The sequence below is a fragment of the Scyliorhinus canicula genome, chromosome 6 (genome assembly GCF_902713615.1).
Source record: "Scyliorhinus canicula chromosome 6, sScyCan1.1, whole genome shotgun sequence".
In the NCBI taxonomy this organism is placed as follows: Eukaryota; Metazoa; Chordata; class Chondrichthyes; order Carcharhiniformes; family Scyliorhinidae; genus Scyliorhinus; species Scyliorhinus canicula.
The window spans coordinates 180268834-180283653 of NC_052151.1; the positions used below are offsets into that span (position 1 = coordinate 180268834).

At 44.4% G+C, this 14820-nt stretch overlaps 1 protein-coding gene across 7 annotated transcripts in view; it reads left to right on the forward strand.

The window, feature by feature from the left end:
- lyst (lysosomal trafficking regulator) overlaps nucleotides 1-14820 on the forward strand; it is a 397928-nt gene that overhangs the window by 217630 nt on the left and 165478 nt on the right. For all 7 annotated transcript variants that reach the window (XM_038800534.1, XM_038800541.1, XM_038800536.1 and 4 more), the window contains exons 14-15: nucleotides 1633-1806; nucleotides 13954-14114. In XM_038800534.1, the coding sequence (XP_038656462.1) occupies nucleotides 1633-1806; nucleotides 13954-14114 (335 nt within the window). The remainder of the gene's footprint in view (nucleotides 1-1632; nucleotides 1807-13953; nucleotides 14115-14820) is intronic.

The window sequence follows — 14820 nt, forward strand, 5'->3', positions numbered from 1 at the left end:
CCCCCAGAACAGCTGATCAGTAGCTTTGCTCTGCTGCCCTCTGCTGGATCACTTATGCATTACCTCCATAAATAAATCTTTGTGCTTAATGGAACAGTGTGAAAGTAACTTTGAAGTGACCTCTATTAGATTTCAAAATCCTGATACAGATAGATATGTTTTAAATTAACATCAATCATTATAAATGAAGTTTTGATTACATACCGAACATGTGAAATTAATTTCTGATAATTGGGGGTGTGATTCAATTTCTCTTTCATTGTGGTGGTGAATGGAATTAATTCATCACTTTCCTCACGCATTATCAGATCTACCATTCTAGCAATATAAATTGTGCTTCATGTATGGTTTAAAGTTGGATCATGGCAGCAGTAGAGTCAGTTAGAAGTCTGAGTTCAAGCCTCACTCCAGACCTGAAATTAAGATGCAACCTGACACTCCAGTGCTGTACTGAGGGAATGCTGCACTGTTGGAGGTGCCATCTTTTGAATGAGATTTTAAAACAAGGCCCCATCTATCCTTTCAGGAGGATGATAAAGATCCTGTTGCATTATTTCAAAGGAGTGTGTAGTGCCTAAACCACAGTGTGTCTTAATCCGTATACGGTGGACAAATGACTACAAGTCTGTTTCATACAATAATTCAATATTTATTCACTATCATACAGTTGTTAATATTAATGAACCTCACACACACATACAACATAAGTTAAACTACAAAGCAAGCTCGCACAAGGCCTTAACTTAACTTCAAGTGACTGGCAAGTACAGGGTAGATAAGGCAAAGTGACCTGCAGTCTTGCAGTTCTCGATGGTTGGTTGTCGGTCTTCCTCATCCTTGGCTTTAGTCTTCCTTCTGCTGGTGTCATGGATGGTCTTCTTCTTTGGCCGGTGAAGGGTCACCATTGTTGGTTGCTGCTGCACAGGGAGAGACCAAGGAGTTGAGCAGCACCTTTTAGCCCTGGGGATTTTGCACCCTTTTGGGCAGTCCCAGATGAGCTACCAATCAATCGATCAAGGCTTGACCACCCTAATTGATTCAGTACAATTAAGGCCCATCACCTTGACGGAGGGGCGTGTCCTTACCGGCCACGTCCGTTGGTGCCAAAGGCATGGCCTTTCCAAGTAAGGGAAACAGATGCCGCTGAGTCTAATACTTTGGAGGTGATTTTCATTTAAGCCCATTGTCCTGGGATGGCCCATTGATGGCCTTTTTCCTGTGTTATTTTGCAAAGTCTGGGCTGCAGCCTTTGTTTATTTGGAGCTGCAGCCCGTTTGTCCTTGAACTTGGCTACTTTTCCCACCGTCCCTTGCCAGTTGCCATTTTAGGTGGGCATAAGAGCTAGAGAATTCACCTTGTCCAAGTCAATATTTATCCCTCAACCAACATCACTAAAGCAATTTATCTGGTCATTATCACATTGCTGTTAGTGGGAGCTTACTGTTTGAAAATTTATATTTCTTACATTAAAACAGTGACAACGTTTTGGAAAGAACTTTTTTGGCTTTAAAGAGCTTTGGGATGTCCTGAGGATTTGAAAGACACTATAGAAATGCAAATCTGTCTTTAAATTGTTTACATTGTCTATTATGATTTCTCAAATGTTAAAAATGACTTGCTTTATTTCTGTAGAATTTGCATTGATCCAAATGATGACTTGAAAGCCGGCCTGCTCGCACAAGCTGAGTCACAGGAAAACATTCTAACTCCAGGGAAATGGCAGCACTTGGCACTAAGCTATGTGCAACAATCGGAAAGCAAGAAGAGCATTCATGGCAAGCTTTCGCTTTGGGTGTCTGGACAAAGGTATAGACTTGTGACTCTTTATATCTACCGTATCAAGTCATTTTAAAGACCTCCATTTGACCTCCCCTCAATGTGCTGAATGCAGGAGAATACAAATTAAGTTTTGCAACCTTTCTTAATTTAACCCTTAAGCATTGGTATAATTGTGGTGGCTTCATTGCACTATTTTAAATCCAGTATCTTTCATGAGCTTCTGTGCTCAAAATTGAATACAGTACTGCAGTAGGGGTTTGACCAAGACCCTACACAACTGAAGCATCATTTCCTCACTTCTGCTTTTCAACTCCCTGAGATAAAGTCTTTTATGATGACTTTTTGTACCTTTGCACCAACATTTACTGATCTGTGTACATGGACACCCAAATCCCCTAACGTTAAGTCTGCCGTTTAAAAATGTTTCCTTCGTTATCTGCAAGGGTACATTGGCTGCAAATGTTTGCTATCCTAGGCACCCTATCAGTCTATTTAGGTCACTTAAATGGAAATTATATTCATTTCTTATGTTGTATTTAATTTTCTTGCAAAGAGGTATAAGATTTAAGATTGGAGACATAAAGACTTGATTGCAATGGCGTTGATTATAGTCAAGGGAATAAACTCAATTGGATAATAATCATTACTAGTGTCAGAAGTAGGCTTACATTAAACTGCAATGAAGTTACTGTGAAAATCCCCATGTCGCCAATGGTGCCTGTTCAAGTACACAGAGGGAGAATTCAGAATGTCCAGTTCACCTAACAAGCACATATTTCAGGACTTATGGGAGGAAACTGGAACACCCGGAGGAAACCCACGCAGACACGGAGAACGTGCAGACTCCGCAAAGTCAGTGACCAATCCGGGAATCGAACCTGGGACCCTGGAGCTGTGAAGCAGCAGTGCTAACCACTGTGCTACCGTGCTGCCCATAGTATGTAGTATAGAAGATTAATTAAATGGAGCAACTGTAGTGTGGAACACAAATTGCCGCTGAAGAACAGGAAGTATGGCACAGGAAGAACAATACACATGTACCTCTCTGTGGAGATCTCGTGATGACTGTAATGAACGAACACCACAGCTTTTACACTCCCTAATCCACTGAAGTTAATTGTTCTGTCTACTAAATGGTCCACTGATTGTGGACTAGCTCTAATCTAACTCTTGATCATCCAGAGCAGAAACTGTTTAATCTCCATGACCCAGTGCATGCCAAGTTTATTACGTTTGCCTAAGCTTAGCGAGCTTGCATTGGCACTACAACTTGGGTTTGTGTTCACCGTGACTGAAATTTCACAGTGAACTGATGTGTTGGTGCGCTATCCTCCCCTTCTCCCTCCCCCCCACCCGCTCCTTGGTATCTTGGTAAGGTGTACTATCCCCTAGCTTCTGTTATCCCCTTCCCCCCTCTTTCCTTTGTGCTTTCCGCTGTGTCTCCTTTGTAGGTTGGGGGGAGTTCTTCTGACCCGCCCCCACCCCTGTGGTGTTCCCCTCATTTCTCCCAGGCTCCCATCTCCCCATCTCTCCTCTTCCCCCCCATCCTCCCACAGAGTTGTATTCCTGTCAGTCGTCTTCTAGTTCTTATTTTTTCCTTCTAGTTACTGTTGGCTTCGAACAGGTACTGGAACAGGCCGACACAATTCCCCCATGCTTTGAGGAAGCCTTCTTCTGAGCCTCTGATGGTGTATTTGATCGTCCCCAAGTGGAGAAATTCCACCAGGTCTGCCAGCCAATCTACAGCTGTGGGTGGTGCTGCTGATCGTCAGCCAAGCAGGATTCTCCGGCGGGCGATTAGGGAAGCGAAAGCTCGGGCATCGGCCCTCTTCCCCCTGTGTAGCCCTGGCTGTTCTGATAGTTCGAAGATTGCCATTTCTGGGCATGGCTCCACTCTCACCCCCACAACCTTGGACATTGCATCGGAAAAGTCTGTCCAGAACCCAACAAGTTTGGGACAGGCCCAAAACATGTGGATGTGGTTGGCTGGGCCTCTCTGGCACCATTCACATTTGTCTTCCACCTCCAGAAAGAACCTGTTCATTCAGGTTAAGGTGTGCTCTATGCACCACTTTAAACTGCATGAGGCTGAGCCTTGTGCAGGAGGAGCTGGCCCTGCTCAGTGCTTCGCTCCAAAGTCCCCAGCCCACTACTGTCCCAGTTCGTCACCCCATTTCCGCCTGGTCTCGTCCAATGGCATTCGGTAGTTGTCCGTACATTTTCCCGCAGTTTCCCCTTTCCTGACTGTCCCTATTTATCAGGTCCTCTAGTAGTGTGGTCTCCGGGGCTCTGGGGTATCCTATTGTCTCTTTGCAGAGGAAGTGCCTAATTTGTAGCTGCCTAAGTTCCTGGCCTGCCGGTAGTTCCAACTCCTCTGTCAGTTCCCCCAGTGTCGCTAGCGTGTTTCCTATATAAAAGTCTCAGACTGTCAGAGTTCCCCGTCCTGTCTCCATTTCTTGATATTGGCGTTGAACATGGCTGGTGGGAAATTGTGGTTTGTTTCCGCAGATGGGGGGGGGCCATGGGGGACACCTCAGTCAGACAGAAATGTTGCCTCATTTGATTCCACATCCTTAGTGTAGCCACCACCACTGGGCAGGATGATGTGTATTTTGTCGGAGGGGTTTGGGGGGATGCCGCCGTGGCGAGGGGCCCGGAGGGTTGTCCCCTTGCAGGAGGCCTCCTCGATCTGCACCCATTTCATATTGGGTTTGCGGACCCGTCCCCTCATTCTTTCTGCCATGGCCGCCCAGGGGGAGTTTGCAGGTTTGATAAGGCCAGGCCACTCCATTCACAGCACTTATCTACTGCTTGTGTCACCCCGTCAAAGAACTCAATTGAATTTGTCAGACATGACCTGCCCTTGACAAAGCCAAGTTGACTGCCTACTATTTTTAAAAATATTTTTATTCTCCTTTTTCACATTTTCTCCCAAATTTGCACCCACCAACAGTCAACAATAATCAGTAACAAATATGTCAATCCCCATATCAATAACAACGATCCCATCCTCCCACCAATCCCCTAACATTAGCCCGCATTGTCACTTAAACAAATGACCAAAAGGCATCAGGAATCACCCATAGTCACCATTAACACACACAGCACCCCTCTCCCCAACCCTCCACCCACCCGTCCCAACTAATGTTTGATGTTTTCCAATTCTTGAAAGTGCATAATGAATAATGTCCATGAATTGTAGAACCCCTCCATCCTTCCCCTCAGTTCAAACATAACCTTCTCAAGAGTCAAGAATTCCAGTAGGTCCCCCCGCCATGCCAGGGCACAGGATGGAGAGGTTGCTCTCCAACCTATCAGGATCTGCCTTCGGGCGAGCAACATGTGCCTCTGCACCCGTTTCCAACCCTGGCTGGTCCGACACCCTGAATATGGCCTTCCGGGGGCCCGGGTCCTGTTTCACATGCACCACTTTAGAAATTACCGTAAAAACCTGCTTCCGGTAATCCTCTAGCTTTGGACAGGACCATAACATATGAACGTGATTAGCGGGATCCCCCGCAATGTTCACACACACATCTTCTACTCCTTCAAAGAATTGGCTCACCCTTATCCTCGTAAGGTGTGCTCTGTATACCACCTTCAGCTATATCAGCCCCAATCTTGTGCATGAGATGGAGGCGTTTATTCTCCGGAGCACCTCACACCAGAACCCCTCCTCCATATCCTCTCCCAATTCTTCCTCCCACTTTGCTTTGATCCGTTCCAGTGGTGCCTTCTCCTTTTCCAAAATAGCTCCGTAAACCGCCAACACTACCCCCTTCTCCAGTCTCCCTGTTGTCAGCACCTCTTCCAGCAGTGTGGAGGCCCACCGGGAAGCTCTGTATCTCAACTGCCTAGTATTAACTTATTTTTATCAAGTGTATATTTATCTTATTCTATTATGGCCTTCACCAGTTTTCTTATTATTAATGGCAAACTGACAGGTAGGTAGTTTCCTGCTTTATCCTTTGTCCCTTTCTTCAACAATGACATCACATTTGCAATCCCTGGAATAACCCTATGTTCAGAGACACCCGGAAGTGTTTTGTCAGCCACTCTGCAATTTGTTATCTTACCCCTCTAGGATGCATCCCATCCGAGCCTGATGACTTTTCTACCTGGAATGCTGCCAGCCTTTTTCGCACTTCTTTATCTCATGATATTGCTCAGTTGCCTATTTTGCTTCCCTAATCGCATTTTCAACTGGGCTATTGTCACCTTCCATTTTTGTAAGGACAGAAGCAAAGTACTCATTTAGTACCTCTGCCATACCTGCTGTTTGAGTGATCAGCTTACCCTGCTTATGCTTGTCCCTTATGGGCACCTCTCTATCTTATACTAATGTTTTATTATTAATATGTCTGAAGAACATTTTACTCTTTGTTTTAACACAGCCTGCCATCCTTTCCTCATGCTTCCACTTAGCCTTCCTTATTTCAGCCTTAGGCTCGATCCTGCATTTGAGATACTCTTCCTGATTTCTATTATTATTATTCCGGCATGTATCATATGCCTCTTTGTTTCTTCCTTATTTTCTCCTCGATAACCGTAGTCATCCAGGATGCTCTAGCTTTGGATACCGTGCCTTTGTCCCTCCTGGGTATTTACCTAGCTTGCACCCTATTTATCTCTCCTTTGAAAGTCTCCCATTTTTCATCCATTGTTTTATCCACCAAAATGCGATTCCAATCAACCTGCTCCAGTTCAACTTTTAGACCCCTAAAATGTACCTTATTCCAGTCTGGGAGCTTAATCAGTGACTGATTTCTTGGCCTTTTCAAACTTTTCCAACTTTCTGAACCTTATTATAAAACAGGCGCCGAATGTAGTGACTAGGGGCTTTTCACAGTAACTTCATTAAAGCCGACTTGTGACAATAAGCGATTATTATTATGTTATTATGATCGCTATTTCCTAACAGCTCCGCCACTCAGACGTTCTCCACACTTTTAAAACTGGTCCCATTAGTCAACCCATTCCCGTGCCGCACAATTTAAATCAAGAAAAACGCTCCTAGAATTTTAGGGCCATTATTTTCTGATAATGATCCTGCCTCTGCCAAGGCACCTTAAAGTTGACAGAAAATAAGCTGAGATGTGGCATTAGTTTTACAAATTGAATTCTGTCCTTGAACACTCTGCATACCTATTGCAATCAAAGAAACTAATGAAGGGCTTAGAGTGCGCTTTTAGTTGGTGACATCACCAAGAGTTCTTAAATTTTGAGAAATTCATTAATGTGGGTTTGTGTTCTTTACAACCGAAAAGGTTAAGGGGAGATTTGGAAGTTATAAGGGGTTTTGATAGGAGTAAATAAGGAAAAACTGTTCACCCTGGCAGACCAGACAGTAACCAAAGGACACAGATTTAAGATAATTGCAAAAAGAACCAGAAGTGAGATGAGGAGAAAATACTTTTCACAACAAGTTTGTTATGATCTGGAAAGCACCATCTTAAAGGTGGTAGAAGCATAGAACATAGAACATAGAACGATACAGCGCAGTACAGGCCCTTCGGCCCTCGATGTTGCACCGACATGGAAAAAATCTAAAGGCCATCTAACCTACACTATGCCCTTATCATCCATATGCTTATCCAATAAATTTTTAAATGCCCTCAATGTTGGCATGTTCACTACTGTTGCAGGTAGGGCATTCCACGGCCTCACCACTCTTTGCGTAAAAAACCCACCTCTGACCTCTGTCCTATATCTATTACCCCTCAATTTAAGGCTATGTCCCCTCGTGCTAGCCACCTCCATCCGCGGGAGAAGGCTCTCGCTGTCCACCCTATCTAACCCTCTGATCATTTTGTATGCCTCTATTAAGTCACCTCTTAACCTTCTTCTCTCTAACGAAAACAACCTCAAGTCCATCAGCCTTTCCTCATAAGATTTTCCCTCCATACCAGGCAACATCCTGGTAAATCTCCTCTGCACCCGTTCCAAAGCTTCCACGTCCTTCCTATAATGAGGCGACCAGAACTGTACGCAATACTCCAAATGCGGCCGTACTAGAGTTTTGTACAACTGCAACATGACCTCATGGGTCCGGAACTCAATCCCTCTACCAATAAAGGCCAACACACCATAGGCCTTCTTCACAACCCTATCAACCTGGGTGGCAACTTTCAGGGATCTATGTACATGGACACCGAGATCCCTCTGCTCATCCACACTACCAAGCAGATTCAGTTGTACTTTTCAAAAGAGAATTGGTTAAATCAATGAAGGGGAACATTTTGCAGGATTAGGGGAGAGCGATTGGGAATGTGATTAATTGGATAACTCTTTCAAAGAGCCAGCACAGGGATAATGGGCTTTGTGTCCTCCTTCTGCACTGCATCATCGCTGAGCCATGAAAGTATTTTATTGTTGAACACAATTTGGGCACTTTGTCAATGATGACGTGAATTTATCATCAGTCTCTCTCCATCTAAGGAATTTTTGTGTTTTGTCTTTCATTATTTCAAAGTCTCCTGAGGCAGGATGCATATTGTATAAGGCTGCTTGATCAATAATTTTTTCATGATAGCATCCATGACCTGTGGGACTGCAGTTATTTCAACTGACATTTATAATTCTAACAGGAATTTTGAGTGCCCATTTATTCGTGAATTATGTAGGATGTTGGTAAACTCTGCTGCATCACCGGTTTATGTGTTTATCTGAACCTAGCACAGAAATACAACTAAGGTTTTCTCTTTTTCAGCCAAGTAGTTACATTGGTTCTAATGCATGTGCAGTAATAGACGGGTTAATTCAATCTAGTATAGGTTTTGCGTAGGTTCAGTGATGGTTACTTGCTGGCTTGACTCAGAATGAAGAATAACCATTTGCAGAAATTTGGGATTGCTGTTGGTACTGAAGGAATAGAAAACGGTGCACATTTCACTGCTTTCTGGAGAAAAGGAAACAAATTGAGGGTGAATCTGAATACTGGTGATGTTGGTAAGTTGGGCTGTTTTGAGGGGTGTGAGCAAATTGAATTAATATCAGACGTCAGCATCCAGGAATTCTACTGCCCAAACCAGCTAGTTCACTTCGGCACAAACGCAATAGATGTAAAAAATATTGAAAAGTGAGCAGAAAGCAATGTAACAGTACAAAAGTGAATCGTTATGTTCATAATTTGAGATTCTGATGGAAAGGTTTTTTTAACAGCACAGTAAGAGACCATTTGGTCCTCTGCCTCAGCTCTCAACAAGAGCAATTCTGTTGGTACCACTCCCCTGTTCTCTGCCCATAGACCTGCATTTTGTAAAAGTCAGTTATCCAGTTCTCTTTTGAAATTCATGTTTGAAGTTGTCTTGAATCATCCTTTCATGCACTGAATTTCAAGTAATGACTATAATCGCTGGCTCTGAAAGCAGACCATGGCAGGCCTGCAGCACGATTTAATTCCCGTACCAGCCTCCCCGAACAGGCACCGGAATGTGGCAACTAGGGGCTTTTCGCAGTAACTTCATTGAAGCCTACTTGTGACAATAAGCGATTTTCATTTCATTTTCATTTTTCATAAAGTATTTCCCCATGTCGCCATTGGTTCTTTTGTCAGTTAAGTCAATGTCCTCTCAACACTTCAACTAATGGAACAGTTTTTCATTATCTACTTTGCCCATATCCCTCATGAGTTTGAACACCTCTATCAAGTCTATTCGTCACCTTCTCTAAGAACAGCCCCAGCTTCTCTAATGTGTTCATGTAGCTGATGTACTTCATCCCTGGCACCATTCTCATTAATCTTTGTTTGCTCTACCAATACCGTCACATTCTTCCTAATGTCCGGTGCCCAAATTTGGACACATACTTCAGTTCAGGCAGAATCAGTGTTTTAGGAAGGTTTACCATAGCTTCCTTGCTTTTGGACTCCATGGGCAGAACTTTGAGCCCGTGTTCACCGCGAGTGTAAACGGTGACGTGGGCGCAAAATCTCACGAGAGTCAGAAATCGAGATTCTTGGTAGTGAGATCTTGTTTCCTGATTTTCCCTGCACTTCGCAGGTGACGTAATGAGGTTCACACTCATGAAGAGTCGGAACCTCATTTAAATATATTGTAATCTATTTAAATATTATTAACAGGCCTTCCTGCCACCCGACCTGAATATTCATATCTCTTGTGACAGCTTTATAAGAATGGAATTCAGTCGTGATCCTGACAGGGCCACCAAGGTAAGTATAGACCCTGGGGGGGGGGGGGGGGGGGGGGGGGGGGGGGGGGGGGGGGGGGGAGGGAGAGGGATATGCCCAGGCAGTGCTCCATGGCACTGTCCCCTAGCATAAGTTGACGGTGCCAAGGATGGCCCATCTCTGGAGCCCCATTGGCACTTTGTGTGGTGCTGTTGGAGGAAGGAGCGATCCATGTGAAGGGTGTAGGGATGGCTGATGCCTGTGAAGGCACGGGGACATGCCTATGGAGGGGGCAGGCAGAGGGCTAGAGATGCCTGTGAAGCGGGGTAGTGACCCCTGTGAAGTGGGGGTGGGAGAGGTAATACCTATGAAATGTTGGGGGCGGGGGAAGAGGAAAGAAAGCCCCCGATACCTCTATGGGGTGGGGGGTCTCCCTGATATTTGCTTGTGGGGAGGGACTCGGTCCTCCTGATATTTGGCTTGTGGGGGGTGACATGGTCCTTCTCATGCTTTTGCTGGGGGGGTTACCCTGTGAGTGGGTTTCCCTGTGAGTGGGGTTGGGGAGTTTTGTTACGTGCTGATTGGGGTGGCCTTTAAAGGTGGCAGCCTGATCTCTCTGGATCCTGCCTTGTCAGCTCTTATCAGGCCCTGCCCCGAAAGAGGGAAGGCGTAAAGCACCCCCCAGATTTTTTTAATGCACTAAATGCCCGAAAACCTGGTCTGAAAACTCAGCTGTGCATCTGCAGAGAAACACGCCGATTATCATTCAGAGCTTGACACTGACAAATTATGGTCAAGTTCTGCCCTTGTCTCTACTTAAAGCTCAGGATCCATTATGTTTTATTAATCACTTTCTCAACCTTCCCTATCCCCTTCCAATGATTTATGACGATACACTCTGGGGTCCCTTTCGCTCCTGCAGCCCTCAGATTGTGTCCTTCATTTTATATTGCCTCATTCTTCCCATAAAATGTATAACATCATACATCTTTGCATTAAATTTTACCTGCCACAAAGGCAGCACAGTGGCACAATGGTTAGCACTGCTGCCTCACGACACCAAGGTCCCAGCTTCGATCCTGGCTCAGGGTCACTGTCCGCGTGGGGTTTGCACATTCTCCCCATGTTTGCGTGGGTTTCACCCCCACAAATCAAAGATGTGCAGGGTAGGTGGACTGACCATGCTAAATTTCCCCTTAATTGGAAAAATGAATTGGGTATTCCAAATGTATTTTTTTTTTTAATTTACCTGCCACTTGGCCTCCTATTCCACCCTTACTATGCCTCTTGAAATCTATCATTAATCCTTAATGAGTATTTTGCATCAGTATTGACAAAGGAGAGGGACACGTTGATTGATGGTGTCTCTGATGGATATGTAAATACTTTAGAACAGGTTGTTATTACGAGGGAGGAAGTGTGAGCTGTGTTAAAAAGCATCAAGGTAGCCAAATCCCCAGGGCCAGATGGCATCTATCCCAGATTACTGAGGGAGACAAGAGATGAAATCGCTGGGCCCCTAACAGAAATCTTTGTTTCCTTGTTTGGCCACAAGTGAGATCTTGGAGGATAGCCAATGTTGCCCCGTTATTTAAGAAGGGTTGCAAGGATAACCCAGGTAATTATAGGCTAATGAACTTGACGTCAGTGATAGTGAAATTGTTGGAAATGATTCTCAGAGATAGGATCTATGCACATTTGGAAGTGAATGGTTTTATTAGCAACAGACAGCATGGTTTTGTAGGAGGGAGTTCATGTCTCACGAATTTAATTGAGTTTTTTGAAGAGGTGACAAAAATGATTGACGAGGGAAGGGCTGTGGATATTGTCTACATGGAGTTTAGTAAAGCATTTGATAAGGTCCCTCATAGCAGGCTGGTGCAAAAGATTAGATCACATAGGGTCAGGGGTGAACTAGCTAGATGGATTCAGAACTGGCTTTGCCATAGAAGACAGGGTTGCAGTGGGAGGGTGTTTTTCCAAATGGAGGTCTGTAACTAGTGGTGTTCCGCAGGGATCGGTACTGGGACCTCTGCTGTTTCTAATATATATATAAATAACTTGGAAGAAAACATTGCGGTCTGATCAGCAAGTTTGCGGATGACACTAAGATTGCAGGAGTTGTAGATAGTGATGAAGATTGTCAGAGAATACAACATATAGATAGACTGCAAAATTGGGCGGAGAAATGGCAGATGGAATTTAATACGGACAAATGCGAGGTGATGCATTTTGGTAGATTCAATTCAGGTGGGAGCTTTAAAATAAATGGCAGGAACCACGAGCATAGACACACAGAGAGATCTGGGTGTGCAGGTCCACAGTGCCTTAAAAGTGGCAGCACAGATGGGAAAAAAAAAAGCATATGGCATACTTGCCTTTATCGGACAGGGTATCGAGTATAAAAGCTTGCAAATTATGTTACAGCTATATAGAACGTTGGTTAGGCCACTTTGGAATACTGTGTCTAATTCTGGTCACCACACTACCAGAAGGAGGTGGAGGCTTTGGAGAGAATACAGAAAAGATTTACCAGGATGTTGCGGGGTATGGAGGGTATTAGCTTTGTTGGAGAGATTGAATAAACTGGGATTGTTCGCCCTAGAGAGATGGAGGCTGAGGGGCGGTATGATAGAATTTTATAAAATTATGAGGGGTATAGATAGGGTGAACAGTTGGAGGCTTTTTTCAGGGTGGAAATGACAAATACAAGGGGGCACAAGTTCAAAGTGAGGGGGGGGGGGGGGGATAGGTTCAGTGGAGGTGTGAGGGGGAAGCTTTTCACACAGGGTGGTGGTGGCCTGGAATGCACTGCCAAATGAGGTGTTTGAGGCAGATATGTTAGCGACCTTTGTGACTTATCTGGATAGACACATGAACAGACGGGGTACAGAAGGATATAGGTGGTTGGTCTGGATAGGACAAGTAATCGGCGCAGGCTTGGAGGGCTGAAGGGCCTGTTCCTGTGCTGTACTATTCTTTGTTCTGTTATCCTCCTCACAGTTCACAATGCTTCCAAGTTTTGGAAACCATCCACAAATTTTGAAAATGTGCCCAGCCAACCCATTCTAGGTTATTAATATAGATCAGGAAACGCTGTGATTCTAGCACCACTCTCTCAGACACCTGACTGTATATCTTCCTCCAGTCCAAGAAACAACTGCCACTCTTTCCTGTCACCCAGCCAACTTTGTATTCATGCTGCCACTGTCCCTTTTATTCCATAGGCTTAAACGTTGCTGACAAATCTGTTATGTGGCACTTTAGGGGCTGATTTAGCTCACTGGGCTAAATCGCTGGCTTTTAAAGCAGACCAAGCAGGCCAGCAGCATGGTTCGATTCCCGTATCAGCCTCCCCGGACAGGCGCCGGAATGTGGCGATTAGGGGCTTTTCACAGTAACTTCATTGAAGCCTACTTGTGACAATAAGCGATTTTCATTTCATTTTCACTTTATCAAGCACCTTTTGAAAGTCAATGTACACCAAATCAACCGTGTTATCCCTATTAACCTTCTCTGATACCTAATCAAAAACTCAATCAAGTTAGTTAAACACGATTTGCCTTTACCAAAGCTGTGCTGACTTATCTTAATCAGATGTGACCAAGTGACTGAATTGTGTCCTGGATTGTTATTTCTAAATGCTTTCCCATTGGCCAGTAGTTGCTGGGTTTTGCCTTCCTTCCTAACAGTGCTGTGGGTGTAGCTACACCACTGGGACTGCAGCGGCTCATAAAGGCAGCTTACCACCACCTCCACAAAGGCAATTAGAGGGGAATAATAAATGTTGGCCTAACCAGTGACACCGATAAGTACTTACTCCTGTAAGTAAATATTAAAAATTCATCTGCACAGATACACCACCATGGTGATTATCACTTGACGGTACAAATATCATAAAAGGTGATCTTTGTTAAATATCGATATACGGAACCTGCATCTTTCTGAATGGTTTATTAGTGTCCACTGGGACTGCGGTAACAAATCTTCAAATATCCGTTGTTTAGTTTTTAACTGGATGGCTTCTTATGTTTTGTGTTTTTCAGAAAGCCTGATGTGGCCTTGGGTTATACTGTTCCTCGAAAGAGCAGCCTTTCCTCTGACAGTAATAAAACTTTTGCAATGATTGGCCACTCTATAACCCATCAAGAAGATGCTGCTAGGTTGGCTGGAATGTGGAGTCTTGGAAGCTTGCTTCTTTTTAATGGTAATGATTTGATGAGAATTTAATTTTTTCTACATTTCTTTTTTTTTTTAAATGAATTTAGATTAGCCAATTATTTTTTCCAATTAAGGGGCAATTTAGCGTGGCCAATCCACCTACTCTGCACATTTTTGGGTTGTGGGGGCGAAACCCACGCAGACACGGGGAGAACGTGCAAACTCCACACGGACAGTGACCCAGAGCTGGGATCGAACCTGGGACCTCAGCGCCGTGAGGCGGTTGTGCTAACCACTAGGCCACCGTGCTGCCCTTTTCTACATTTCTAATAATTGTTTTTCCCTTGGGTCTATAGAAGTTACAACACAGAACTGAGCCATTCAGGTCAACCAATTCATTCCACCATTTCCCCTCTAGACCAGCAAAAGTTCTCATCACATTTCCTGCCATATTTCCACATCCCTTTAACCCCATTTCTTTCACTCATCTAGTTTTAAATGTTGACATAAGTTGTGACTCGTGCTTTGCGTATACTCACAGTTGCACAATTCTTTTTTAAAAGTTTATTTTGCCGTCTTCTAAATCTCACAATTTAATCTTATATTTATGGATGTTCATTAAAATCTTCTCAACCGACTTCCGGTTGCGGCTATGACTAGCTGAGCCGCACATTTGGAAGCTCCTGCGACAAAGGTGTTTTCGGGCCAATTGGAGGGCCCCAACGGTGCTGAAAAGACGAATCCCGGTGGGG